This window comes from Sorex fumeus, unplaced genomic scaffold, assembly GCF_029834395.1.
Source record: "Sorex fumeus unplaced genomic scaffold, SorFum_2.1 ptg000041l, whole genome shotgun sequence".
In the NCBI taxonomy this organism is placed as follows: Eukaryota; Metazoa; Chordata; class Mammalia; order Eulipotyphla; family Soricidae; genus Sorex; species Sorex fumeus.
The window spans coordinates 8,676,261-8,704,246 of NW_026606098.1; the positions used below are offsets into that span (position 1 = coordinate 8,676,261).

At 63.5% G+C, this 27,986-nt stretch overlaps 2 protein-coding genes across 4 annotated transcripts; one reads left to right on the plus strand and one right to left on the minus strand.

Moving 5' to 3' along the window:
• The first annotated feature begins 1,154 nt into the window (after positions 1-1,154).
• On the plus strand, positions 1,155-20,272 carry RFX1 (regulatory factor X1). 3 transcript variants are annotated; one of them, XM_056119352.1, is made up of 21 exons: positions 1,155-1,348; positions 6,965-7,307; positions 10,734-10,843; positions 10,943-11,026; positions 11,212-11,301; positions 11,693-11,812; positions 12,199-12,279; positions 13,279-13,373; positions 13,807-14,182; positions 14,616-14,797; positions 15,263-15,382; positions 15,463-15,578; positions 16,184-16,302; positions 16,510-16,619; positions 16,866-17,017; positions 17,105-17,202; positions 17,959-18,108; positions 18,191-18,399; positions 18,714-18,867; positions 18,953-18,998; positions 19,120-20,272. In XM_056119352.1, the coding sequence occupies exons 2-21, from the start codon at positions 7,013-7,015 to the stop codon at positions 19,287-19,289; spliced, it is 2,877 nt and encodes a 958-aa protein (XP_055975327.1). In that variant the 5' UTR covers positions 1,155-1,348; positions 6,965-7,012; the 3' UTR covers positions 19,290-20,272. The 3 variants fall into 3 exon arrangements, with proteins under 3 accessions (XP_055975327.1, XP_055975328.1, XP_055975329.1); XM_056119353.1 differs by lacking the exon at positions 12,199-12,279; XM_056119354.1 differs by lacking the exon at positions 1,155-1,348 and having other exon boundaries at positions 6,979-7,307; positions 10,734-11,026.
• An 83-nt stretch (positions 20,273-20,355) lies between these two features.
• DCAF15 (DDB1 and CUL4 associated factor 15) lies at positions 20,356-24,962 on the minus strand. Its single transcript, XM_056119355.1, has 13 exons — positions 24,823-24,962; positions 23,614-23,711; positions 23,399-23,534; positions 23,001-23,107; positions 22,661-22,800; positions 22,410-22,580; positions 21,730-22,167; positions 21,563-21,654; positions 21,360-21,488; positions 21,182-21,267; positions 20,975-21,079; positions 20,777-20,892; positions 20,356-20,704 (listed from the first exon to the last, which is right to left on the minus strand). The coding sequence occupies exons 1-13, from the start codon at positions 24,952-24,954 to the stop codon at positions 20,649-20,651; spliced, it is 1,806 nt and encodes a 601-aa protein (XP_055975330.1). The 5' UTR covers positions 24,955-24,962; the 3' UTR covers positions 20,356-20,648.
• Positions 24,963-27,986: the final 3,024 nt, after the last annotated feature.

Sequence of the window (27,986 nt, forward strand, 5' to 3'; positions counted from 1 at the left end):
GCAGCTATCTGTCTTCGATTCCTGGCATCTCTGAGATTGTCAGGAACAATTCCTGAGTGCAGAACCAGGAGTAACCCCAGAGCAACGCCGGGTGTGGCCCCAAACCGAAAAACATATGGGGGCTAGATAGGAGAGCGAACCGGGGAGCACTGGGGGAGGGGAAGTTGACGCTTGTGGCAAGATGGTGTTGGAAACCTGTTCGTCAACAAACCAACTAAGAATAACTTTTATCACTCACTGTGCATGAGTAAAACAAATTTTGGGAAAAAATACTGTCGTATAGATCATTATAATCTGAAGGTCTTTTTTTGCGCCCGAGGCGATCACCCTCTGGCCTTTTTTCTCCCTGGGGGAAATTGAGGCTGGGGGGGGGGAACTCAGAAGAGAGTGGGAGAGGGCGGGGTCACTGCGAGGTCCCGCTGGGCTGCCCCAGCCGCTAATCCCTGTCCCCGCGCCGGTGGCCTGGGCACAGTGACCTTTCCGGCGACAGCGGCCAGGACGGCAACAGAGGAGGGAGGCGAAAGCGCCCCAGTGACGTCATCGAATCCCCAGACGAATCCTGTGTTGACGTCACAGAAGGGGCGCCCTGCGTCCCCGCATTCCTGCCGTGACGTCAGCGCGCGAGGCCGGGCGGCTGGCCGAGCAGGGCAGGGTGCGGGGTGCGGAGGCAGCGCTCGCCTCCTTCGCCCTTTTGTTTGGGCGCCGGTAAGGCGTCCGCGGCTCGCGATCCCGACTACCACTCCCAGCCCACCTTGCGCGTGACGCACGCGCGCGGACTGCAGCCAGGGGGCGGGACGCAAGTGTAGATTGACCCACTTTCCGTCGAACCAAGAGGCAGGACTCCCCACCGCCCGCCAATCGCGACCCGGCAGTCTCCGCCCCCTTGATTTTTCGCCCTCTGCTTCCTTGGGGGAGTGACGGGCTACGCGGCCTTTGAGGGTTCAGTTTCCTTTGATGGGCATTCCGACCGGTGAATCAGAGCGCCAGGAAGTCCAGCGGGAGTTGAAAGGCGTATTTCGCCACCAATAGCCTAGCGGCAGGGCACGGCGCGGCCCAATCACCGCTCCCGGCACCGCCAATCACCCGGGTCCCCGCCCCCGGAGCGTGACGTCAGTAGGGTGGGTAGCAACAGTTGCCCCGGTGAGGGAAACGGAGGCGCCATAGCCACGGTAGTCGTGGCGACCAAGCAACCCGGCAACGCGAGTCAACAACAACAACCACCCGGCCGACCCCCACCCCCACCCCCCCCGTCCGGCCCTGGGACCCTGGCACGTTCCGTCCCCCTCCCAGCATCGCCTCTGAGACCTCTGGGAAGGCCTTCCGCGGACAGAAGTGGGGAGAAGCCGAGGTAACCGGGGCGGCCCAGGGCGGCCGGGCGGGCTGGGCGGCTGGGCCCGTGTGGCGTGTGTCGCTGTAACCACAGCCCGCGGGGAAGGGGCGGGCGGTCAAAATGGCGGCGGCCACTGTCGGGGCCGTGGGGGAGGGGGCCGGGGCCCGGCTGGGGCGACACCACCCGCCCTCCGGCCCCGCAGTCCAGCCCCCGCGAGGGGCGGGCGCTTGCAGGCCGCCGGCAAGTGGAGGTCGGCCGGCCCGGGCGGGGGGCTTTTATATGTCGGGAGGTGCGAAGGGGCGGGCCTAGGGGAGGCTAGGCCAATGGGAGCGAGGGAGGGGCGGGGCGGGGCCGAGGTGAAAGGGCGGAGCCAGGTGGGAAGGTGTAGGCGGAGTCAGCCCGGGCCCCCGGGAACCAAGTGGGGCTGCGGCCTCCGGACCTTTTGGCTTCCCCTCTGCGGTGCTCCGAGGTGTGGTGCACCTGTGCTGCGTCTCTGTATAGCTCCCAGCGGACTCGGAGACTTAAAGTCTACCACCTCGAGGCCTCAGTTTGCCATCCTTGTGGAATGGGGAGACTGATGCCCATGGTCTCAGTTGCTTTTTGGGGGAAAAAAAACCAACGCTTCCGTTTACGGAATGACTCTAATGCACTTTCTGTCCCCACCAACCGTTTACCGTTTACGAATGTGATTTTGACGCATCGGCCATCAACCCCGTCTCAGATTTTTAATCCGCTCTGGCACGGCACCCTGTGTCTTCCGAAGGCTTTAGGGGCAACCCAGAGTTTCCCCAGGAGCTGTGGGCAAGGGGTCTGTTTTTAGCGCAGAGAATCTTGCAGCCCGGAGGCGAGGGGAAGAGAAAGTTTTTAGGTTGTCAGTGGGCTGCTCTGCCAGATCTCCAGCTTCCCCCGAGATCCCCCTCTGGGCCGGGGAGCAGATGGCGTCTGAGGATGGTTCCTGGCTTTCTTAAACCGTCCCTTAGGCACATGCATTCTGCTCAGTCCAGTTGGTGTCAAGGGGCTCACATGTCACCCGGGAGGTACCAGCCTCCAGAGCCACGTGGGCAGGCGCGGGACACGGAGGTCAGAAGGAAGGGGAAGTGTTCCGGTGTAGCATGGGTTTCTGGTGTGCGCGCGCGTGTGTATGGTGGAGGGGCGTGGCCTAGAGCTGCCAGCCTGGGGAAGATTTTTTTCCCCAAATAGCTCCCTGGGCCGGGAGCCCTTTGCTTTGCTCTTGCTTCGTTCTGGAGCTGGTAATAGCGTCCTGGCCTGCCTCCGCCGGCAAAGGATGGAAGCCGGCTCGCTCCTGAGAATTGGGGAAGAGGCTTCAGGGCTTGGGTTGGGGTTTTGAGGCCCGGGAGCCCCCTTCTCCTGGAGCTTTTCCTGGACCAACACAGGCCCTGCGCAGATGACCCTGCCAGGGAAACTGAGGGCAGAGGCGAATGTCAGCGAAATGCTCTGTGTCTCCTTAGGGGCTCACCTTTGTTGAGCTGCCCCGCCCCCAAAGCTGAAGGTGATATTGGCGCTTGTCCTGTCATCCCTCACTTTTGCATTTGAGGGGGCCTCTGGCTCAGGGAGGGGGCAAGACTTGGTTTGCTTGTCTGGTTTCCCAGCTGTGTGCTCTTAGGCCTCAGTTTCGTCAGGGGATGGACAGAGCATCCTTGGTCACTGTCTGTTCCCGCAGAGAGGCACACCCACTTTTCTGCCTGGTTTCTCCCCCACCTACATTACATGGGGATATTCCCCCCACCTCCACCCCCCATGACTTTGCACCCATCACTTTGCAGAAAAGGCAGCGTTTTTGTTTTGTTTTTACACCTGAGTAAGATCGGGGCTTACTCCTAGGGGCTTGGGGGGCCCCTAGGTGGTTTCTGGGATGGTCAGTTGCATGTAAGGCAAGTGCCTTCCCTGCTGTTTGGGGGTCCTGGGACTCCCCAGCTGCCCCCGGTTCCCCCTGGGCTCCAGACTCCTCCTGGAAGAGTGAGCTGGGGTGCAGAGTCCTGGGAGAGGCCAGGTGGGACCAGGGGTCTGGAGCTGGGCCGGGGTGTTGTGCTGATCCCTTGACTCACAGGCCAAGCTGTGCCGGCCAGCCCTCCCCACCCGTGTGGTCACCAGCATCGCAGCAGTGACAGGCAAGGTAGAGACACAGCTGAGCCAGTGAGGACAGGTGGGTGAGAAGGCTTCTCTGGAGGGGGATTGGGGCCATATCTGGCAGTGCCCAGGGGCCCCTGTGCCAGGCTAGGGCCCAAACCACATGCAAGGCCGGTGTCTTCCCTGCTGTACCCCGTTCCAACTCCTGACAAGTCTAAAACTGAAAATGAGGCCCCCCTGCCCTGCCATGTTGAATTTCACCTTTCACCCCCAAATTTATCAGAACTGTACTTATCATGCTGTATTTCACTGGGTGTGGGGAGCACGAAGGAGGTTTGGGGAGGCGGTGGATATGCTGGGACATTAGAGAGCACTCCAGAACTTGGGTCACTGTCGCACGAGCTAGGTTTGGGGGTACCGGCAGACAGAGCTGCAACAAGGGAGTGAGGCTGGCTCTCCCCAAGTGCCAAGTCCCATGCCCCCCCAAGATGGCTGCTGGCCCCAGGACAGGGCGAGCCGAGGTCTTAGATTGATGGCGGGACCCTCTGTACCCCCTTGGTGTGATCCCCTTACTTTTCGGACTGCATTATTGGGGGTTCCCACTGCCGAGGGCCTTGTGCTGTTATTCGTGCTTTTCTTTTTGTGGTGCCAAAGATCGAACCTAGGGCCTCATAAGGGCAAGGTGTGGGCCTCATAAGGGCAAGGTGTGCCCCTCACCACATGCTACCTCCCAGGCCCTGGACACAGATTGGTGACTCATCCCTCCAGGGAAGCTCCTCCAGGCACTGCAGAGCCCAGCCCCCCATACATAGGAAAAGGGGGACCCCTAGTCAGGAAATGTGGGAGATGGGGTGTTTCCGGTCATCTTTCCTGGAGATGACCATGACTGTTTCTGGGGAGAGGCGAGTCTCAAGGATTTGGGGGCTCCAACTTGGTCACTGAGCAGAAAGGGATGAGGCCTGTGGCTCCGCCTCACAGGGAGGAGTAAGCCCCAATGGGGAGCTTTTAAAGCCCACTCTTGTGGGCAGGTCTAGAACTGCCTCTCTCCAGGCCACAGGGAAGGAGGGGACCCCCCCAGACTGGGTTGCAGGCCCAGGAACCTGCATTGGCTCAAAATTTGGGTGAAGTACCCGTTCAGTCTCTCTTGGTACCCCCCTTCGGAGAACTTGGGGTTCATGTCTGTCTTCTGCCTGCCCCCATGCCCGCCTGGCCCCAGCACTTGCAGAATTAATGATAATGGTAGTGGCAGTGCTGGCGGCGGTAGGAATGAGAGTGACAGCTGCTCACTGTCCTCAGCAGTCCCTGGGTGCTGGCTGGTCGCTTGACCCCCTCAAGATCCAACCTGATGTGAGTCTGCCGTCTCTTCGCCCCCAGGTGCAAGAGACAAGTCTATGAATTATGAGTCGGCTGGGTTTCTTTTTGCTTTTATTTTTTTGGTCACACCCAGTGAAGTTCAGGGGTTTCTCCTGGCTCTGCACTCAGGAAAAACTTCTGGCGGTGCTCAGGGGACCCTGTGGGATGCCGGAGATCCAACCCAGGTCAGCTGCGTGCAAGGGGAATGCTCTCCCCACTGTATTATCGCTCCGGTCCCATCGGCTGGGTTTCTGGTGGGGTCCCTGCTCGCTCGTGCACAGGAGTAGGGGGGCAGGGGGGGGGGGTGGGCCTGCCCATTGGCCCCCAGGGCCCGCTGCTGGGGAGGGCAGAGCCGGGGAAGCAATAATCTGTCCCTGTCCCAGCAGGCAGTGGCCTCCTGCCCTGCGGTGCCACGCCTGCCTGGCCCCCAGCGCCCCGCCACCCAAGTGCAGACAGGAGCAGACGCCCCCAAGTGCCTCCTTTGTTCTCAGCAGCCCCCTGCGCTGGGCCCCTGGAAGGATGCCAGACCAGCAGGCTTTGTTCTCCCTCCGGAAGCCACTTCCTAAGTGCTCATAATGCACCAGGCGCAGGGCCAGGCATTGCCCACAGGGTCAGGCAGAATTCCAGCGGGGAGCCCCCTTCCCCTCAAGTCATCCAGCTCAGGCACCACCAAGTTCACTCAGACCCCGCCCAGTTCCCCCTTGCTGACTCACCTCGGATTTGGCATCAAAGGGCGGAGCCCAGATCCCCGGGGCGGCATGAAGGAGGGATGACCGCAGCTCAGCCCGGCAAGGCCTCTGAGGGTGGGGCGACACTGAGGCTGGTGGTGAGAAGGGAGGGGTGCCCAGAGCCTAGGCTCAGATGGCCCCTCCCCCAGTGCTGCCCCAGCACTTGGCCACTTCGTCTCTGCATCTGCAGAATGGGACTGGCTCATCCAGTGGACCCCCACAAGCCACCAGCCATAGGGAAGCACCCACCGGGCTCCCGGATTCAAGCAGCACTTGTTTTCTGCTACTTCCCGGGACGTCTCACCACCCCTCGGAGTGCGGGTACCTCCCCTCCGCCCCCGGGGTTCTGGGGGTTCGTTGAGAAGAAACCGTATTGCAGCCTCCACTTGGGCCTGGGGTGCCACCGAGCTGGCCGAGAAGGTGCTGTAGCTGTTGGCCACAGGATGAAGGGGGCCTGTGAGCCCTGGGGGGAGGGAGGCGGGGCTCAACGAGAGGGAAGCAGGGCCTGATATGGTGAAGTTGGGGGCTGGCCCAGATGGACCCGGTGTGGGAGGTGGGGCTTGAATGGTGGGAGGGGCCTGTTCAAAGGGCTTCTCAATTTTTCTTTTTTTCTTTTTGGGTCACACCCGGTGATGCTCAGGAGCTACTCCTGGCTCTGCACTCAGGAATCACTCCTGGCGGTGCTCGGGGGACCATATGGGATGCTGGGAATCGAACCCGGGTTGACAAGACAAACGCCCTACCCGCTGTGCTATCACTCCAGCCCCCAAGGGCTTCTCAATATTTTGCTTCTGGGAAAGACGCCTGTGCTTGCCCCAGCGGCCTCCATTCGGAAGTCAGCAGTGGCTGCTGGACTTATCTTGTCCGAGGAGGGCCGTGATGAACTCACAGAGAATGTGGGGGTCAGGAACTGTCTTTGGACAAGGACCAGAGTAGCGTGGGGACTCCACACAGCAGGACTGGGGAAGCTCTTTGGCGTCAGACTGAATGTGACTCCCCATTGGGAATGAGGGTCCAGCCAGATCCCAGGCCAGGACGGCAACCCTGGTGACCCTCTGCTCTCAGCCCACCCTGCCCTTGCCGGGAGAAGCCGCCCCTGGCCCCTGCATGGCCAGGCAGCCCTGCTCATGCATGGCTCCTTGATTCAGTTCCTGAAACTCCCCAAGGCAGGCACATGAGCAAATCTGCCCACACCTTGCTCCGCCTGTGGAAACCTTCCAGGGAAAGGCCTCTATTGGTTTTCTCGGGGTAAGGGACCGAGTGTCCCCCAGGAAGGAGAAGGCGCTGTCGGGGTGAGCACAAGAGGCCCAAACCCTCTGTCCATCAGTCCGCCGGCCTCCCAGCCTCCTGCTGTAATTAAGTTAGTGTTGAATCACTCAGGGCTGCCCTCCTCTGGCCCGTGTTAACCCTTGCTTTTCCTTCTTCTCTTTCCTCTCCCTCCCCCTTCGCCTCCTTCCCAACAAAGAAAGAAGAAGAAAAAGCCTTATTTATTACCATTTTCCCCACGGTTGGCATGGCGACGCAGGCGTATGCCGCAGAGCTGCAGGCGACCCCACAGCCACCGCAGCCGCCACAGGCCGCGCCCCCGCCACCCCCCGCGGCGCCCCAGCCCCCTCAGCCGCCCACTGCTGCCACCCCCCAGCCCCAGTATGTCACAGAGCTGCAGAACCCCCAGCCCCCCGCACAGCCCCCCGGAGGTCAGAAGCAGTACCTGACGGAGCTCCCAGCTGGCCCCGCGCCCTCACAGCCGGTCAGCGCGCCTTCCCTGTCCCCCGCATCCCAGCAGTTCATCGTGGTCACCGTCTCTGGTGAGTGGATCTGTGCCCACAGGCAGGACGGCTGCTGGGGAGTTCCTGGGCGCACAGCTGCCTCGATGTGGGGGGCTGTGATGTGGGACCCTGTGTGTCCCTCAGCCCAGGTGTGGGTCTCCTGGGATGGGATTTGGTGGGGGAGGGGGGGTCTGGGCAGTGCCTGTGTCCACGCCAGGCTCACTGGAGAAGATTGGGTGGTTGGGGTCATCTGGGCACCTGGCCCGCCCACAACTCTGCCTCAGTTTCCCTATCCCAAAAGAGATCCAGAGGATGTTATGGGCTGAGGGGGCGGTCCTAGATACCGTGGGGACAGCTCCCTTCCCTTCCATTTGATGGGCGGGGTTTGAGAGCTGGCTCTTGGCGGGGTGCCCCGATGCATGAATGGTCTTCCCAGAACAGTGCCCCCTCCTCAGGTACTGAACGGGGACTCTCAGGGACACCCTCGGGATCCTGGGCTTTGAGTCTGAGTGGGGTCATGGGGTGGGGGGCTCCCACCTGAGCCCCTCTCTGTGGGACAGGCCTCCCAGCCTCTTCTTGCCCATATCTCCAGACCCTGGTCACAGAGTCCCAGCCCTTGTCCTGGACTCGACAGCCCCTCCCTCACCTGCCATCCCGCCTGCCCCAGTGCCCCCCAGGGGAGCCTGCTGACCGTTGCTTACTCTCCTACCCCTTCCCCAACTGCCTTCTTCCTGGTCTATTCGTAAGGCCGACTCCTGGCTCCGCACTCAGGAATCACTCTTGGCTGGACTCGAGGAACCTTATGGGGTGCCAGGGATTGAACCTGGACTGCTGTCTGCCAGTCAGCATCCTCCCCGCTGTCCAATTTCTTTTGGTTTTGTTTTGTGGCCTCACCCAGCCGTGCTCAGGGCCTGTTCCTGACTCTGTGCTCAGGGATCACTCCTGACCGGCTTGGGATCCCAGGAACCAAACCTTGGTCAACCGCATGCAAGGCAAACGCTGTCCCTGCTGTGCTATGGCCCTGGGTCTCTCTGGTCCCAGGAAAGTGCTTTAAAAGCTCCACACTCGGCAGACCTGGGCCCAGCCGCTGTCCACCACCATCTCACCTGTCCCTTCACAGCCTGGCTGCACCCCCAGCCATGAAAGTGGTCTCTGCAATGGCCAGCAGCTGCCTTAGTGCTGAGTCCTGACTGTACCCAGTGCCCTGGAGGCCCCCTTCCCCCTGCCCTTCACCCCTCTCCACACAGGGCCTCCCGCTGGGCCTGGCCCTCCTGGGTCACCCTTTGCTGCCTGATCCATGTTCCCTAGAGTGAGGGTGCAGACGCTAGACCAGAGAGTGCCCCAAGTCTGCCACCCTCCCTGTCCTCCCAGGATGCCAGGGTGCTCTGAGGTCATAGCATATATGGGTCGGGCTGGCCCCATGGGACGGCCTCTCCCCGCTGCCCCCCAGGGTGCAAGAGCCTGTCTACGATGGGCAGCGTGCTTTCCCGGGGGCACCCCTGCGGACACCCTCTCCCTCCCTTTCCCTGATCCCTTGATCCCCTGATCCCGGGCTCCATGCTCCTCCTCAGTGACTGTCTGTCTTGGGGTGCCTCTGGGCCAGGGTAAGTGGTCCCCGGGCAGCGGGTGGGGCTGCACCCAAACCCAGAGTTCAGGCTAGATGCCTGTCCCCAGGACGCTGCCCTCCATGACAGGCTTGAGGGCTGGAAAGGTGGCTGGAGTCTCCCTGTGCAGAACCCGCCCTCAGGATCCCCGACTCTACCCCCAGACCTCCCTTGTGGCCGGCTGTGAGTCAGCCGCCCGCTGTGGGAAGGCATGGCCCAGAGGATGCTCCGGTGCAGTGACAGGAAGTCAGTGGCCAGCCACATCCTGCAAGGCCAGCACGGCAGCCACGCCCACAGCCCCATGGCCTTGGCCTGGCTGCCCGTAATCTTGGCCCCAGGAACAGGAAGCCCCTGGTGGGTCCAAAGGGCGCCCGCGAACCTCCCTAGCTGTGCTCGGAGCCCGGGCAGGGCAGGGCCATCTGTCCCACTGCAGACAGGCTCACCCATGGTCTTGGCAGCCTTGTCAGAGCCCCTCAGGTCTAGCAGGTGACAGTGGCCAGTTCTCGCCAGACATGCCCCTGTGACTCACAGGCACCTCCCGCCCCCCCTCCCCCCCCCCCCCCCCCCCCCCGCCTCTCAGACACTTCAGGAGACTGGGGCGAGGATTCCAGCAAAGCCTAACAGGTGGGGGGGCCAGAGAGAGAGGCTAAGGGGAAGGCGCTGGCCTTCATATGGCTGACCCGGTGCCATATCTGGCACCCCATAGGACCCCCCTGCCCCCCAGCCCTGCCAGGAGTGATCCCTGAGCACAGAGCCAGGAGCCGATCCTGAGCACCCTGGGTGTGGCCCAATAGACAAATAACTAAAGTTATTTCCTTTTTTATTTTTTTTCTTTTGGCGTCATACCTGGCAGTGTTCAGGGGTGACTCCTGGCTCTGCTCTGCACTCAGGCGCTGCTGGGGGGTGGCGGGGGGGGGGAACCGTATGGGATGCCAGGGATCAAACCCAGGTCTGCCGTCCTACCTGCTGTTTGGGCTCTGGCCCCAGACCAGACTCAGAATGGGGCTCCAGGACCAGCTTGGCGGCCCCACATGGCCCCCCATGGCCATTAGGAGGCGCTTCCTCAGCACTAGCCACGCCCACTGGCCTCTGCTCATGGCCCTTTACTGGCCACTCCAGTCACCCAGTCACACCCTTGCGCTGGCCACACCCTCCCTTGGTGTTGGGGCTTGCCTTCCCCTGTCCTGCACCCCGACTTTGACCCTGCTGCGCCTCCCAGCAGCTGGGGGCAGCCCCCAGCTCTGGGTTCCATGTGCGGCTGCGGCGCCTGGGGGCGCAGGCCTGGGCTGCGTCCCGTCCCTTCTGCTCCCGTATCTCAGTTGCCTTAACTGAAAGGGGGGCCACTAAGTGCCCAGGAAGTACCGAGGGGCTCCTCCGCCCTGTCCCCTTCCTGTGGCCCCGGCCGGAAGGGCTGGCCCTTGGGTCTGGAAGGGCCAGCCTTGGGGGCCCCAGCAGCCAGCTCCCGGGGCCACCTGGCTCCCCTGCGCATCCCTGGGCAATGAGAGTACAGAAACCCGAGCCGGGCAGATAGCATCTCCCTGTGACCATGCGCACCGGACCTTCCCGCCAAGGCCTCTCCGTGGGCGCCCTGCGGGGGTGTTTCTTCCCAGGGGAGCTGGGCGCCGCGTGCCACGGGGCCATGTGTGTGTCAGGGGGATTAGCTTCCCAAGGTTGTGGGTATAAAGCCGCTGGGCCGGGCTGTTCCCAGAGGGCGGAGGCGGGAGCGTGCGCAGGGCCCGGGGGCGTGGGGCGCCATGTTCTACGACTGCCTCTTCTCCGCTGTGGGTCAGCGTGAGTACCCCCGGGCCTCTAGCCGCGGGAGGGTCGGGGCCCTGCACGGGCTGACGGACTTCTCCTGCAGAGGGCAGCATGCGGGCCAGCGAGACCGTGTCGGAGGCCAGCCCCGGCGCCACGGCCAGCCAGACTGGAGTCCCCACCCAGGTGGTGCAGCAGGCTCAGGGCACCCAGCAGGTAGGTGCCCCCTCTCCCTGCCCGAGCCCTCTGCCTGCCTGCCGCCCCCCCTCCCCCTCCACTGCCCGCCTGGGAAGGTGCTCATCCCCGCTCCCCCAGCGGCTCCTGGTCCAGACGAGCGTGCAGGCCAAGCCGGGCCACGTGTCTCCGCTGCAGCTCACCAGCATCCCGGTGCCCCAGCAGGTAGGCCGGGGCCCAGCGCGGGCGCTGCTGCAGCTGCCAGGGTCAGGGGCGCCGTCTGTCATGGCCTGTGGCCAGGCGCCCTGGACGTTGACCCCAAGTGCAGCTCCCAGGTGCGGGGAGCTGGCAGACCCTTCCCGGGGGGGAGGGGTGACCCGGTTGCCATAGCCCCCCTTCTCTCCGGCCAGGTGCTCCCCGCACAGCGGCTGGTGGTGCAGAGCACGCCGCCGGGCAGCAAGGCCGGCCCCATCTCCCTGGCCGTGCACTCGCCCCCTGAGGTAGGTGCCCGCCCCTCGTCCCCTGCTCTATGGGGGGCACCCTGTGCTCGGGCCTGCTCACTGCCCAGACCCTCCTGGCGTCCCCTGCTTCCCTTGGTCAGGAGGGCCAGAAGTTCCTTACTGGGGAGTGGTCTTCCTGAGAGCAGAGGAGTTGCGGCCCCCTGGAGCCCTGGGTTTCGGTGGGCGGCCAGGGCTGCGGGAGGCAGAGGTCTGATGTACATGGTACAGCTGGGGCCACTGCAGCCCCAAGGGACACACATACCCCCCAGGTACATGGACACACATATGTGTATATGCACATCTCCATACATATGCATATTATATGCATGTACACATTCGTGTATACATGCATCTGTGTGCACACACAGCTCCCTTCTCTCCCCCCTCTCAGCGCTCGCCTGTGCAAGCCAACAGCAGCTCCAGCAAGACGGCGGGGACCCCTGCAGGCACAGTTCCCCCCCAGCAGCTGCAGGTCCACAGCGTCCAGCAGAGTGTCCCCGTCCCTCCGGAGGTGCCAGGGCGAAAGGGGACGGGGTTTAGGGCCCCTGGGGTGCAGCTCCCACATCCCTGCCGGAATGGAAGGGGGTGCCTGCCGGAAGGCACCAACCGCGGGGCCGTGTCCCTGGGGAGGCCCTCCGTGTCTGGTCCTGGCTGACTGTCTGGCCCGGGCGCCTATGCGGGATAAAGCAGGGTTGCCGCTGGGCTGTTGTTACACTCTGGCTGTGGGACACCCCCCCCAACCACACTGGCCTGTGGGAGTGCCCGGGGAGGGAAGCAGGCACTCGGGGCTTGGTTGCACCCCACCCCTCTGCGACTCGGACTGTGCGCCCTGAATCCAGTGGGGGCACGAGGAGATGGGGTGCCGGTCCCCTTGTCTGAGCGCAATTTCCTCCGCAGAGGTCCGTGGTGCAGGCCACCCCGCAGGCCCCCAAGGCTAGCCCGGTGCAGGGGCTCGCGCAGGTGCACGTGGCACCCGAGGTGGGTGTGGACTGGGCCGGGGCTTCCCCGGGAGAGGGGCTGTAGCCCCCCCGGCCACAGGGAGGATGCGGAGGGACCCCCGGGCGCGGGGAAGGTGGGCCGGGCCGTCACCCGCCAGTGTCTCTGTTTGTCCTCCAGAGCTCAGGCAGTCAGTGTCCCGCTAGGAAGGCAGAGCAGCTGGCGCCCCGGCCTGCGCCGCCGCCGGAGCCGCCGCCCTCGCCCGGGCCTGGGGTGCCGGGCCACGGCCTGACCCCGCCGCTGGGCAGCCAGAGGCCCGCGCTGGCTGCTTACGAGGCGGGCGCCGAGCAGTGGGTGGAGCTGGTGGGCACGCTGCCCCCGCACCTGCTCCTGCCGCAACCCCTGTGCGGGCTGCCGGCCCAGGCCAGCCCCGACCAGAGGGTCAGGATCCAGAGAGTCCCCCAGGTGCTAGTGTTCGGCACCGCCGCCACAGCCCTCAAAGTAGGTGGCGGGGGCGGCGGGGGCGCATGCGCGCGCGGGTGGGGGCCGCACCCCGGAAACCCCCACCCCGGCTGCCCGCCTGCCAAGCCCCCTGCACTGCCCGCGCCCGGGGGATCCCAGGGCAGCCCCGACCCCGCCTCTCTGTGCACCCTAAATCGGGTGGGGGATGGGGATCTAGCCCCAGCGGGGCGCGGGCCCTGGGTCCAAGTCAGGCCCCTGCCAGGAGACGCTGGGGGGTCCCGCGGCAGGCCTGCAACCCTTATCCTTGCAAGGCGCCGGAGCCCCTCTTGACACACCTGGGCCTGGTTCTCCCCTCACCCCTTGCCCGTCCCCTGCCTTCAGCCAAGGTGGTGGACCCCAGGACCCCACCACCTTACCCGAATCAAGCAGGTGGTTCCGAGACTCCAGAAGTGCCACTTGACATGGGGGAGAGGGGTGTGCAGGGGCAGGAGGTGTTCTGGGTTTCTGGGACCCGCGTGGGCCTTGTACCCCCACCATGTCCTTGTTGCCTTGTTGACCCCGCCTGCCCTGCCTGGCCAGGTGCAGCAGCTGCAGCAGGTGGCCGGGCCCCACGTGTACCCCAGCCCAGTGCAGTACGTGGAGGGCGGCGACGCCAGCTACACGACCAGTGCCATGTGAGTCCGGGGGGCCAGAGTGGGCTCAGCGCTGGGGGATCTGTGGGTCACGCGGTTGCTGTCACTGCTTTAGGTTGTGTTGGGGCCGCAGCTGGCTGTGCTCAGGGCTCATGCCTGGCAGGGCAAGGGGGACGCTATAGGGGGCCTTGCTCAAGGCAGATACCCCCCCTGTACCATCTCTCCCTCCCCTGCCTCTGGTTTTTAAGCCCCCATCCCCAAAATAGGAATCATTTTACGGGGCCGTGGAGACAGCCCAAGGGGCAGAGCACGTGCCTGGCTGCGGTCACTGGAAGTGGGGCCTCCCCTGTCCAGCCGTTTGAGGGTTCAGTGAAACTGTCCCCCTGCCCCAGTGCAGGAGCACCTCCCCAGGTACTGGGTGGCCTCAGGGTCCCCCGCCCCAGCTCTGGCCCTGACCACCCCCTGCTGTCCGCAGCCGCCCCAGCACCTACCCCTATGCAGAGACGCCGCTGTACACGCAGACCCCAGGCACCGGCTACTACGAGACGGCAGGCACGGCCCCCCAGGTCAGCACGCCCGCCACGTCCCAGGCGGTGGCCAGCAGCGGCTCCGTGCCCATGTACGTGTCGGGCGGCCAGGTGGTGGCCAGTGCCACCAGCAGCGGGACTGCGGCCAGCAACAATGGAGGCGGCGGCGGCAGCGCTGGAGGTGGCGGCGGGGGCAGCGGGGGCGCCAGCGGAGGCGGGGGCAGCGGCGGCAGCGCGGGCGGCACCTACGTCATCCAAGGCGGCTACATGCTGGGCAGCGCCAGCCAGTCCTACTCCCACACCACCCGTGCCTCGCCAGCCACCGTAAGTGCTCGGCGGGGCGGAGGGGTGGGGGGTGGAAGCCCAGCGCTCTGGCCTCTGTTTCCGAGGAGCCCCTGGAGTCCGTCCAGGCAGCGGGCTGGGGTGGAGGGCAGCGGCGCGGCCGTCTGAGGCCCACATGTACACACCATGCCTCTCACGAGCTCCGGAAGCCCCTTTCTGCCCAGCCCCTTGTCAGCTCTGTGGCCGTGGGGTCCTGCGGTGCCCCCCCGCCAGCCTCTCAGAGCTTGGGGGTGGCGTGGCGGCTTCCCTCGCCTCTGCTGCCCTCCTTTTGGGGGCCCAGTGGACACACTGTGGAGGCAGCCCTCTCCTGGCGCAAGTCGGCACAGACGCAGATAGAGCAGGGTCCCCGCGCAGTGCCGTTCTAGGGAGTTGTGGCGGGCGGTGCTCAGTGCCCCCCTTACCCTGGCCTGCCCAGGTGCAGTGGCTGCTGGACAACTACGAGACAGCCGAGGGCGTGAGCCTGCCCCGAAGCACGCTCTACTGCCACTACCTGCTGCACTGCCAGGACCAGAAGCTGGAGCCCGTCAACGCCGCCTCCTTCGGCAAACTCATCCGCTCCGTGTTCATGGGCCTGCGCACACGGCGCCTCGGCACCAGGTGCCCCGCCCCCCCCCTGCCCCCAGGCCTTTGCACAAGTGTGCCCCTCTCCCTGCAGGCACCTGCCCCAGCCTTTGTGTGTCTGCATACCTCACCTGCTTCCTCACCTTTCCTGATTGCCAACATCCCCTGTGCCCCTCAGTACCCAGCTCTTCCCCTTGCCGCACCCCTCCCCCCCATGTTCTGGCTTCCTATTCTGTCTCCCTGGGGAGTATGGGGTGGCGACCGTGTAGGGGGGTACTTGGGAGTCAGGGTGCACAGGGCAACCACCCACTGCCTCCTCAGCTGGGCCCCACTGCCTCTGAAGGCAGACAAAGGGGCGATGCTAGGTAGGGGTGAGGGGCTGCTGGACCCGCTTCCCAGAGCTCACTGTGCATATGAGGACACACTTCACCCCCTGGCATCGAGGAGGTGGGTTTGAGTGTTTGGGGGAAAACCCGCATCTAGCCTCCCCGCTCCCCGCAGAGGCAACTCCAAGTACCACTATTACGGACTGCGCATCAAGGCCAGCTCCCCGCTGCTCCGGCTCCTGGAGGACCAGCAGCACATGGCCATGCGGGGCCAGCCCTTCGCGCAGAAGCAGAGGTAGGGGGCCCCAGCTGTGGGCAGCCGGGCTGGGCGTGCAGCCCGGCCAGCCCCCGCCATCATTGCATCCCCCACTGCAGGCTCAAGCCCATCCAGAAGCTGGAGGGCATGACCAATGGGGTGGCCGTGGGGCCGCAGCACGCCAGCGGGCTGTCGGACATCAGCGCCCAGGTGCAGCAGTACCAGCAGTTCCTGGGTGAGTGCCCCCTGCACCCGGCAGGAGCCATTTCTCAATGGGACCCACCCTCTCTCCCTGCCCCTGGCCCCACAGTGCACCCAGGAAGACGATGTAAGACTGAGATGATTGGGGTTCTTTAGATCGGGGCCCCCCGGCATCCTGGGGTGACACAGGCAATCCCCTGTTCTGCCAATCCCAGCAGCCCTGCACCTTTCACCCTTGATTGTGTTGCTGGCCTGGTGGGCTGAGAGAGCTAGAGAACTAGTAGCCACCTCCCCACCAGGCTTCCCCTTCCCCCAAACAAGGAATCCTGTGGGATCTCAGCTCCCTGCCCACAAGCCCACAGTGCCCGTGGTGATGCTCTGGGCCACAGGCTGAACCTCCCTGGGGCCAGAGCTCAGGGAACTGTTCCCTCCTGCTGGCCCGAATCCCCCCAGCCCAGGGCTCCCCATCGCCCCCCACTAGCACGCAGGACCCTCATGGACTCCAGGGCAGGGGCTCCCCAAGCCTCACTGTGTCCCTGCCTCCAAGGGGGCACCACGGCAAGGGAGGAAAGGGAGCATTTCCCAGGGAGAGGTGGGGGAGGGGCGGATAAAGGGCACCTCGGGGATCTTCTCCCTCAGATGCCTCAAGGAGCCTCCCAGACTTCTCGGAGCTGGACCTCCAGGGCAAGGCACTACCTGAAGGTGTGGGGCCGGGGGATTTGAAGGCCTTCCAGGTCCTGTACCGGGAACACTGTGAGGTAGGGCCAGGGGGCGGGCCAGGGGCGGGCTCTGGTGATGGGCGGGGCCTGTGTAGGGGCAGGCTCTGGTGGTGGGCGGAGCCTGTCCAGGGGCGGGCACTGGTGATAGGCAAGATCCAGGAAAATGGGGCAGGGCCTGGAGGGGAAGGGACCTGCTTGACCCCACCCCTCTGAGTGTGCACCCGCTTGGGCCCCCTTACCTGGCAGGCCATCGTGGATGTCATGGTGAACCTGCAGTTCACTCTGGTGGAGACCCTGTGGAAGACCTTCTGGAGGCACCATCTCAATCCACCCAGTGAGGCGCCGCCGCTGGCTGTGTGAGTCTGCCGGGGTGGGCATGCTGTAGGCTGGTGCTGATGCCCCCTGCCCTGAGCCCCTCAGGAACAATGCGCCAGGGTGGCTCAACTTTACCACTTTAGGGCTGTGCTGGGGTGGGCACCATTGTGTGGCCGTTTGATCCTGGGGTCTTGGCAGCCTGACCCCAGATTGTGGCGTGGGTGGGCGTGAGTGGGTACCTGTCCCAAGTGTACTTGTGTGACCCCGGGGTGGGTGGGTGTCCACAGGCACGACGAGGCCGAGAAGCGGCTGCCTAAGGCCAGCCTCGTGTTGCTGGCCAAGTTCGAGCCAGTGCTGCTGTGGACCAAGCACTGTGACAACGTGCTGTACCAGGGCCTGGTGGACATCCTCATCCCTGACGTGCTGCGGCCCATCCCCAGTGAGCGCGCAGCCCTCCGCCCAGCCCCGCCCCCGCCCCGCCTCCTGGCCCCAGCTCTTCCTCATCAGCCCCCGACCCCCCCCCCAGGTGCCTTGACCCAAGCGATCCGGAACTTCGCCAAGAGCCTGGAAAGCTGGCTCACCCATGCCATGGTCAACATCCCTGAAGAGATGCTGCGGGTGAAGGTGAGACGAAGGCCGTAAAGCAGGGCAGGGGAGGGGCGGGGCGCCCGAGTGAGCACTAGGCTAGCCCCAAGGCGAGGCGAGCCCCCATGGGAAACACAGCCCTCTGCTGCAGCATTTGTAGCACCATCGAGTCGTCGACGAATAAAAAACGAATGAAAATTGGAAGCAGTTCTCTTACCCTACTGGGACAGAACCAGATGCACCTGGGTCAGGACTGAGCACCTGTATGCTTAGGCCTGGGGCGCGCCCCCCCCCACTCCCCCAAGAAGTATTGCTTCAGTTCCCAAAACGCAAACAAGACAGCTAAACAGAACCAAGGTCTGAGGGTGGGGAGGGGGGCACTGTTGTGCATGTAAATAGAAGCCAGGTCCAGGGAAAGGCCAGTCGGAGCCACGGAGACCACTGGTCCATTTACTCATGCACTTCATGAGCGCCCACCGTGTACCAGGCATGCTGGGCCCCGGAGCACAGCCTGGACTCAGCGTGCACACACCGTGATGGCGGGAAACCCAAGTGCAGGATTGTGTACTCAAGTGTCGGGGTGTTCTGAAGGGCACTACCTTTCACCTAAAGATGCTGCTAGCCAGACACACGTTTTTGAGGCACACTTGTGGGTGGGTGGGTGGGTGCCCAGACTTTGAAGAGCTGTCTCGGCAGAAGAAGGGAGGCGACCCTCCTCCAACAGGGCCCCCGCGGCGGCTGCGGCTGGGCCCCAGGGTGGGTTCTGCGCACCAGTCACAGCCCCCTACCCTGCAGGTGGCAGCGGCGGGCGCCTTTGCGCAGACGCTGCGGCGTTATACGTCGCTCAACCACCTGGCACAGGCAGCGCGCGCTGTGCTGCAGAACACGGCTCAGATCAATCAGATGCTGAGCGACCTCAACCGCGTGGACTTCGCCAACGTGCAGGTGAGCACAGGCGGCTGGGGACCCCCGGGAGCCGCATGGGGGCGGGGGCTGAGCCTGGGCTCTGCCCGCCCGCTGTGCTTAGGAGCAGGCCTCGTGGGTGTGCCGCTGCGAGGACCGCGTGGTGCAGCGGCTGGAGCAGGACTTCAAGGTGACGCTGCAGCAGCAGAACTCACTGGAGCAGTGGGCAGCCTGGCTGGACGGCGTGGTCAGCCAGGTGCTGAAGCCCTACCAGGGCAGTGCCGGCTTCCCCAAGGCTGCCAAGCTCTTCCTCCTCAAGTGGTCCTTCTACAGGTGTGCCCATGCAGAGGGGAGGGGCCAGGGTGGCCATCGAGGGTCGGGGGCATGGTCTGACGGGCCCGCGGGGCCAAGCTCCTGCTGAGGGGCTCCTGTCAGCCTCTGATGAGCCTGTTCTGGGCGGGGCCGGAGAAGGCCCCAGATCTATTGGGCCTGCCCAGGGAGGGCCTGGACACTTTCCCTGGGGTCTCCCCGGAGCCTTTTATAAAGCCCGGTTCCAGCTTGGCGTGGGCGGGCCAAGGGGGAACCCCGCACGGACACCCTAGGGAGGCCCGCGGGCTGGCCTCACAGTCTTCCTCCGCTGACCCCAGCTCCATGGTGATCCGGGACCTCACCCTGCGCAGCGCCGCCAGCTTCGGCTCCTTCCACCTCATCCGGCTGCTCTACGATGAGTACATGTACTACCTGATCGAGCACCGCGTGGCCCAGGCCAAGGGCGAGACCCCCATCGCCGTCATGGGAGAGGTGCGTGGCCAGGAGGGGGGGCCTCTGAGGCCCGGGGCGGGGCGCCGCAAGATGAGGCGCTCACCTCCTCTCTCACCCTTTGCAGTTTGCCAACCTGGCCACCTCGCTGAACCCCCTGGATCCGGACAAAGGTGGGATCGCCTGTCCCGACCCAGGGCCCTGGCATGGGGGATGGGGGAGGGGGTGGTGCCAGCGCCCCCCCTCCGCTCCCTGCGCTGGCACTGAGCCGGGCTTGCTTTCCATGTGCCCCAGATGAGGAGGAGGAAGAGGAGGAGGACAGCGAGGACGAGCTGCCCCAGGACATCTCGCTGGCGGCCGGCGGCCAGTCGCCCGCGCTGGGTCCTGAGGCGCTGGAGCCTCCGGCCAAGCTGGCACGAACGGATGCGCGGGGCCTCTTCGTACAGGCACTGCCGTCCAGCTAAGCCCGAGGCCTCCCCGTCCCAGCCGCCCGCAGCCCGCCCCGCAGCTCCTTCACGCCAGGCTCCCCTCACAGCTTCCATAGGGCTTCCTGGCCCCTGGCGGTAGGGGGCCTGGAGACAGGGGGGGCCCAGGGAGCCCCTTCCTGCTGGGCCGCGCTGAGTGGCCGCTGCAAACTGACATAAACCATGTGCCTTAGGAACCTGCTGGTGCCCGGGTGCCCCTCCGGGCTATCCCGGAGGCTGAAGCATACCCCCCCTAACCCGGGGCACAGGCAGGCCCCCTCCCCCTGCGGAACCGTTAACTTATTCTGCTCGCTGGCTTTGCACAGCCCGTCCTGGGCCCAGCCCTGAGCCCGGGTGGGTGCAGGTGGGCATCACCTGGGGATGACCCCACTGTCAGCAGCCGCCCTCTCCCTCCCCCACTTCCCTCCTTGGTCTAAGTGCAATTAAAGCCGTGGGTGTCCATCTCCAGAGCTGGGCCCTCCCTGCCCCGCTGCCCTGCCCTGGACCTCCAGGGGCGCTGACTGCCAGCTGTGGGGCAGGCAGCAGGGGCTTGGCGTCCAGCTTCCAAAGAGCCACCGGCTGGGCCGGGCACTAGGGCGGTGGGGTTCTGCTGCGGGCAGTGGTGTGCCCGCCTGCGCGGAGTTGGTAACTCGGTGGGATTCCCCAACCATCATGGCCTTATCTGTTCTGGTTTTCTCAAGTGTTTTCAGCCCGTGAGATGTCTAGGGCCAAAAAAGGAAAAAGGAGAAAAAAAAAAGGACAAACAGCAAATATGAAGGGAAAAAAAGAAAAATAAGGAAACATTTGGCCTAATGTATAAAAATCACTATCTTGTGCGCTCCGCGTGCTATAGCTTTTGGGGCGGCCTGCCCACACCCCTCCCGCGGTGAAAGTGTCCACGCGTGTGTGCTAGTGTAGCGCCGAGCTGTTTTCTACCTTTTGTAGTCTTTCTTAATACAATAAATCCTGCCGTGAGATTTGACTATGACCGACTTAGGCCTGGCTGGGCGGCAGCAACAACTGGGGCGTGGGGCGGTTCAGAAATAAACATTTATTACACGAGGAGGCACCGAGGTGCAGACGGGGGTGCCCAAGGTTTGCCGCCTCTGCCGAGGCCTGGGTGCGGGGAGGTCAGTCCTTTCCTGGAGCCCAGGGGCCCTGAGGGGTGCATGGGCAGTGGCTCCCCTGCCCCTTCCCAACTTAAATAGGCATAAATAAGAAGCACCCCGCCTGGCACCCCGAGGCGGGGGCTGCCCTGCCCAGTCCTCCCCGCACCCTCGGGCCGGCCGGTGGCAGGGAAGAGGCCGGAGGCGGCTCCCGGCCGCGGAGGTAGTCGAGTCAGTGTCTGGCGGCCGGCGCTCACAGCACGATCCACGTGTACCGCTCGCTGTCGGCCAGCACCTTGAGCGAGCACCCTGCGGGCGGGGACAGCCATGGAGTCCTCCGTGCCTCCCCCACTACCCCCCCACCATGGCGGCTGTGCCCACCTTTGTGCAGGGCCTCATTGGTCATCCTGTTGACGTAGCGCCCGCTGCTCTCGGGCACCAGCCACTTCATCACCATGTCCACGCAGCTCTTGCGGTACGAGCTCCACACACTACCACTAGGGGGACAGGAGGAGTCAGAGGGGTCAGCAGCTGTGGCCCCCAGCCCGCCCCGCTTTGCACCAGCCCCGGCTGGCTCACCTGGTCTGCCCTTTGACCTCTGTGAGGTCCCCCACATTGACAGTGACGAAGACGCCGGTGTTAAGGTCCCAGGCCACCTTCAGGCTGGTGTGATAGGTCTTCGGTCTGCAGCAGGGAGGGGGCGGGAGAGGGGAGCACTGAGTGAGGGGGTGCTGGCAGGCTAGCAGGGGCGGGGCAGGAGGCACCAAAGGGGGCCCTGGGGCTCACCGAAGCTGGCCCTCCTCGGTGGGGGACGGGAAGGCCAGGAGCAGCAGGCCAATGTTGATGAGGACCTGGTTGGTTTCCGGGCACACCTGGGAGCGTCCGCAAGGGAAGAGAGAGTGTTAGCCCTGCACGGGGAGGCTGGGGCCCCCCGCCACCCCCAAACCCCCAAACGCTGAGACACCTCTAGGATGACGATGTCATAATCGCTGAAGGAGCAGAACTGGTGGCCCCACGTGGCGTCGTGCCGGATGACTTCGTTGATGACATACTCAAAGTCCAGCGTCAGTTGCTCCACCGTCAGGTACTGGCCCTGTGGGCAGAGGCGAGGGCCAGGTTGGCAGGCATGCTGGGAGTTGCCCCCGCCGCGACCCTGCCCGCACCCACCTGCATGGTGGCCCGCTCCCGCATGGGCCTCAGACTGCGGCCCCGGAGGTCCGTGACCACAAAGGGCAGGGAGATCTTGTCGTCCTCCAGCTCTGGGGGGTGAGGGGGCTGTTCAGTGGGGCGCAGGCCGGCCCCCCGCACCTGCCTGCCCAGGGCCCCCCACTCACCTTCCTCAGGCTCGGTCCCCTCCCCTGAGCCTAGCACGTAGTAGAGCTTCGTGTAGTTGATGTAGCCAGGTTCTGGGGTGCCTGGCTGGGTGGCAGGGGAGCTGTCCCGAGGCACCGCCTCCCCCGCTGGGCCCAGGGGCTCTGCGGCCCCTCGGCAGCGGCTGCTGGAGGGCTCAGGGCAGGGAAGCGGCCGGGCGTCCTCGGAGGCACTGCCCTTGGCCTCTTTGGCTCGCCGGAAGATGTCAGCCACAAATTCCTTGGCTTTGGCGATGGCGGGCGAGGGCTCAGGATCCCCAGGAGGCCGGGGTGCGGCTTCCTCGGGACTGAGGCTAGGGAGGGTGGGAGGTGCCTGTGGGCTGGGGGGCCCTGGGGGGCTGGGAGGGGTGGGGGCAGAGGGAATGGTGTGATGATACAGGATCTGGCAGAAGCTGCTATCACCTGCAACGAAAAGGATGGCCAAGTGAGCCTGGCTGCAAATGTACAGCCCATTCCAGGGTGGGGTCCAGTTGGAGCCTAGCACGCATGCAGCCCCCTTCTGGGGGCCAGAGCCGCTGGCGGGGAGGGGCCAGCACTCAGCCGGCAGCTCCACCTTACCACGCCTTCTGCCACATCCTGAGAGCCCGCGACCCAGCATCGAGGCCCTGTGGAGGGGGGTAGGCACACGGAAGCACGGGGCCCACCTGCAGAGTGCACGGAGACGGCGCAGGCCACCAGGGAGTAGCTGGTGTTGAGCAGCACCACCTGGTCCTTCTTGAGCTGGAAGGCAGGCTGGAAGGTCGGGAAGGGATACACCACCTGGTACTTGGTGTGCAGCATGAAGCCGTGCCGCAGGCACTGCGCACCGGGCTCTCCTGTGGGACACACACACTTGCACGCAGGGCCCGGGGGCGGGGCGTAGCCCCACCCCACCCCCACAAGCCCCGCCCCTCACCTGGGTGCAAGCGGCTGGCTTCTCGGCAGGCAGCACAGTGGCCAGGTGGCGGCACGGCCACTGTGCTGATGTAGATGTCACGGTGGTTCTCGTCACTCATCATCATCATGTTCATGAGCATCCCGTTGGCAGAGCGGGTGCTGGGGGTGGCACGCCTTTAGTGGGCTGCCCTGCCCCCCTCTCATCCCTGAAGCTATTTTGTAAGGGGGCCAGGCAAGCCAGGCTGGTCTCGGTGGACCAGTGGGCTGGGCGTCACCAGGGCCACGCCCTGCAGGGGATGCAACAGGAGCCTCAAGATGGAACCCAGGTGTCCCGCACCCTGGCCTGCTGCCCCCCTTACTTAAAGCCGAAGACGATGACCTTGGAGGCATCGCTGGGCCACTCGCACACGGTCAGGTACAGGTCGCTATAGATTTCCTCGTCCTGGAAGAGCCGCACCTGCCGCACCTACAAGGGAGCAGGCAGTGCTGGGCTCGAGGAGCCCCAGGAAGCGCCCTGCTCGGCAGCCCTCCGCCCTCCTAAAGCTGGGGATCCAACGGGGGTGTCCAGGAAAGAAGAGGTGCATTGTCTAAAGGGGCATTGAGTGGGCGGGGTCACTGAGTGGTGGGTCCGCCAGAGCACGGGAAGAGGCGCATGTGCCCACTCTCACCTCCTGCACGGGGCTTTGTGCAGCTGGACCAGGAGTCCCAGAGCAGGGGAGGGGGTGGGGAGGTATGGGGGGCGGGGCTCCCAGCCTACCAGCTTGAGCTTGCTGTGCACGTTGAACTCCCACCAGTAGAGGTGATAGATGTAGAAGGAGAAGTCGTCATCCCCACTGCTGCTGGTGTAGGACAGCACGTAGCGGCCACACTTGGAGAAGCCTAAGAAGATGTGTCTGCAGGCCGGGGTGCTCTGTCAAGTACTGGGGGCACTTCACCCCTGTGCCCCCCTCCCGGGAGGGGGCCTTGCCTCACCCAGCATAGAGGAAGTCCTCATCCACGATGCTCTTGAGGGAGACGCAGACCCTAGGGGGCAGCTTCCGGAAGAGGCGAGGGGAGAGCTGGCCACTGATCTGGGGAAGGGATAGGCAAGGCTCTTGAGGTGCCCTGAACCCTGGGCTTTGAGCCCACCACACAGGCTGCTGCCTGGCAAACCAGGCGCCGGCGGTGATGAGACGTGGCCACAGGGTGGCTCCTGCCCCAACTCCCAATCCCCAGCCCAACAATGCCATCGTTACCCCCAGGGAGGTTCCAGTAACAACCCCCCCCCCCCGCCCGCCCACACTGGTGTCTTCCAGGGCACAGGGTGCCCATCACCACGACAGAGGCTGGCATGCTGTGGTGACCCACCAACCCCTACACCAGGTGCTCAGCCTCCTCCAATGGACAGGCTTCTCAGCTGTGCCCAGGTGCTAAGGACAGGCAGAAGAATAAGGCTGACAATGGCCTTGGGCACCTTCCCTTCTTCTAGGTGACTCCCTCCACCCCAAATTTTGACATAGGATCGGAAGTCAAGAGAGGTAGGAGCCGGGTGTGGAGGGTCCGCGTGTCCTCATGAGAGCTGCATCCCAGGAGGCATCGGAACAGCCCTGCGAGCTGGAGGCCCCACGGGAGCCACAGTCCAAAACGGAGTTCTGGGCCGAGGGTTGGAGGCTGTCCCTGCTCAAAAGCAGGGGACACTGCCCGGAGTCCCCAGCCTGGAGGAAGAGGCACACCCTCCGCGCAGCGACAGCCCCGCCGAGCCCTCTCTGCCCTCCCACGGACTCCAGGGGCAAGCGGCTGCGCGACCCCCTGGGGTCTGGACGGACTTCGGGAGCCGAGGGGCTCGCTCCAAGGGGAGCACGAGAGGACGCAGATACGGGGCTCCTGGGTCCCGCGCACACAGCCCGCGGAAGGCTAACGGGGGCTGGGGGGAAGCGCGGCGCAAAGCCCAGGGCGAGGGGCTCGGGAGCCGGAGCCGACCCCTTCCCCCAGGGTCCTGCAGCGGCCCCGCCCCCAGCCCTCCCGGGCAGCCCCCTCCTTCCCGGCCCTCTCCCGGGGACCCCGCCCAGCCTCCCTCCATCCGAGCCCCCTCCCCCGGGACTCCGCCCCCCACCCCTCACCCAGCGAGCGCCCTCCCTCCCTCCGCCTCCCGCGCCCGCATCCCCACCCTCCGGCGCGCTCCTTCTAGACTCCAAGACTCACCTTGACCCGCTCCAGCTGCTTGAGGACGTGCTCCCGCCGCCGTCCCGCTGCCCGCTTTCCACCGGCGCCCCCGGGGCCGCCGCCGCCACTCCCGGCCCCGCTGTTCCGCTCCGATTTCGAGCTGGGCGCCATTTTCACCCCCTCCCTCCACTTCCGGAGCAACCGGCCTCTTCGCCCCACCCCCGGCGCCGCCTCATTGGCCTTTTATCCTGACTGCGACCCGCCGATTGGGTAAAAGCCCGCTCCCCGGGCCGCTTCCCGCCACGCCTGTCAATCACGGCCACCTCGGCAATTGATTGGTTGGGATAGTACAACCCCCGCGGCGCGGCGCCGTACTCCCGCCTTCCCGCTGGGACGCACCCGTCAGGGGCCTCATTTGCGGCCCTTGGAGGGAAGACTTGGAGCCGATAGGTGGAGACTGAAGTTCGTCTCGAACGGTCACGCCCCTCTGTAGCTGCTGGGTTTCCACGGAGACTGCAGGCGGTCCAGGCCCGTGGGCGGGGCGATGAGAGTCTGTGGTCCAGCAGGGCCTGAATCCCCAGCCCAGGGATGCCCCGTGTCTTTGCCCGTACACTGAGGATTTGCCTGCTTGCAAACAAAGAAGCAAAGATAGGACTCAAGATCCTTCCGATGAAGGGGCTGGGGTTTTAACCCACTCAGAGGTTAAGTACTTCCCTCGCACGTGGGATATTCTAGGTTTGATCCTCAGCACAGGAGGGAGGGAGGGAGGGAATCTTTCAGTTGGTCTGGGAGGATAATGAGGATAACAGCATTGATTTTTTTTTAAAATAGCACTTTACTCAGTCCAGGCATGTTTATGAGCTACAATTTTATGGACTTGGTCGCTGTTATCCCCTTTTTACAAAGGATAATAAGAACAGTACCTGAAAACATCATTTTCATGAGCATTAGCTTATTTCACTTTTTTTTTTTTTTGCGTTTTTGGTCACACCCAGCGATGCTCAGGAATTACTCCTTGGGAAACCGTATGGGATGCAATGCCAGGGATTGAACCTGGGTCAGCCGCATGCAAAACAAACGTCTTACTCGCTGTATTATCACTCCAGTCCTATAGCTTATTTCACCTCTGCAAGAATCTTGGAGATAAATCCTACCTTAGTTTTGCATATGGTGTAACTGAGTTTGACAGCCGGCCTCTTGAGTACCTGGCAGGTACCCCAGGTAGCTGCTGTCACCAAAGATAGAAAATCAAGGCATCTCACTCTTTTTTTTTTGGGGGGGTGTCACTCTGGCGATGCTCAGGGGTTACTCCTGGCTCTGCACTCAGGAATGACTCCTGGTGGTGCTCAGGGGACCATAGGGGATGCTGGGAATCCAACCCGGATTGGCCACATGCAAGGCAAATGCCCTACCCGCTGTGCTATTGCTCCAGCCCCAAGGCATCTCACATCTGCCAAGCTCAGTTATGTATTGAACATCTACTACATCCCCAGGGAACAAGACAGCAAATAAACAAAGAAATAAATTCCTGTTAGCTCCCTACAGGTCGCACTATAGGCCCAGACAAAAAGTCTTCAGTGACCGGGCAATCAGAGAGGAGTCTATCCTGCTGAGGAAGAGAATGTTCCAACAAAGACACAGATGACCAGTCTGATTGGGGGGGTGGGGGGGAGAAGAGGGTGTTAGATGAGGCAGGAAGGGGAAAAACGTAAGAAAAACCGACAAGGACCTGTAGGTGGCTAGAGAGTGTCCAGGGCTCTTATGTAAATAGAATTCTTGGATTTTAATTCTGTGTGTGTGTGTGTGTGTGTGTTGTGGGGGAGGGCGGAGGGTTACCCAGGTGTGCGCAGGGGCTTACAGCTGGCTCTTGTGCTCAGGGATCTCGTCTCTCAGGGCTCAGGAAACCACATGCCTGGTATTGAACTCAGGCCAGACATGTGCAAAGCAAGAGCCTTCCCCCTGAACTGTCCCTGCAGCCCCAGGATCTTCACTGATTTGTTTTTTTGCCTGGGACCATATCTGGCCATGCAGGGGGCTACTCCTGACTCAGCTCCCATGGGTGCTGGCGATCACACCCAAGGCTTCTGAGGCAAAGCTGTCTTTCCAGCCCTTGGAGCCGTCTTGCTAGCCCAAACATTTCAGTTTGACTCCCAAGCTTACAGGAAGCTTTTGGAGGTGGTATGCTTGAAGATGGCAGAGTTTTAAAGGATTTCTCTGAGTCAGAGCAATAGTACAGAGGGTAGGATGCTTACCTTGTACTCAGACAGCCTGGGTTCGATCCCGACACCCTAGAGGGTCTCCCAAAGCCTGCCAGGGATTCCTGTGCACAGAGCCAGGAGTGAACCTTGAGTAAAGCAGAGAGCTTGGAGTAGCCACTGTGTGTGTTCCATGCATGTGACCCAAACATCAAAACCCAGACGGCAACAAACCACTCTAGAAAGTCATAAACTCTGTGGAGTCTTGAGAGCATGTCAGAAATTCGACCCCAATAGTAAGGACCTTCCATCTCAGCCTGAGTGCCAAGGTTGTGGAAAGGAGGCATAGCCCAAACACGGGGGTGTATGTGTGCATGTGTGCCTGCTTGTGTGCACATGTTATACGTGTGTGTGGTCACGGTCACGTCACGGTCCTCCCGTTGTTCATCGATTTGCTCGAGCGGGCCCAGTCATGTCTCCGTCATGGGATTTGTTGTTACTGTGTTTGGCATGTCGAATACGTCACGGGGAGCTTGCCAGGCTCTGCCGTGCGGGCGAGATACTCTCGGTAGCTTGCCGGGCTCTCCGAGAGGGGCGGAGGAATTGAACTCGGGTTGGCCATGTTGGCCGCTTGTAAGGCAAATGCCCTCCCGCACACGTGTGAATATGTGAGTTTGCACATGTGCGTGCATATGCACAAGTGTGCTCTGTGTGCATGTGTGAGTATGCATGTGTGTGCGTGCATGTGCGAGTGTGTGCATATGTACGTGTGTACAAGCATGTGTCTCAGGGTTAGAGGAGTTCTAGGAGGCAGGATTATGAAAGGAAATTGGTGCTGCCCAGAGGGAAACTGAGGCCAAGAGCCGAGGCTTTCTGCTCCAGGCAGGCAGGTTCAGTATACTCATAGGCATCAGCCTGAGCTCCCATCACAGACCTTCCCTACAGGCAAAAAGAGTTAGGGGGCACTGACAGGCCAAAAGGCCTGCTGGTGAAGCAGGGGTGGTCCAG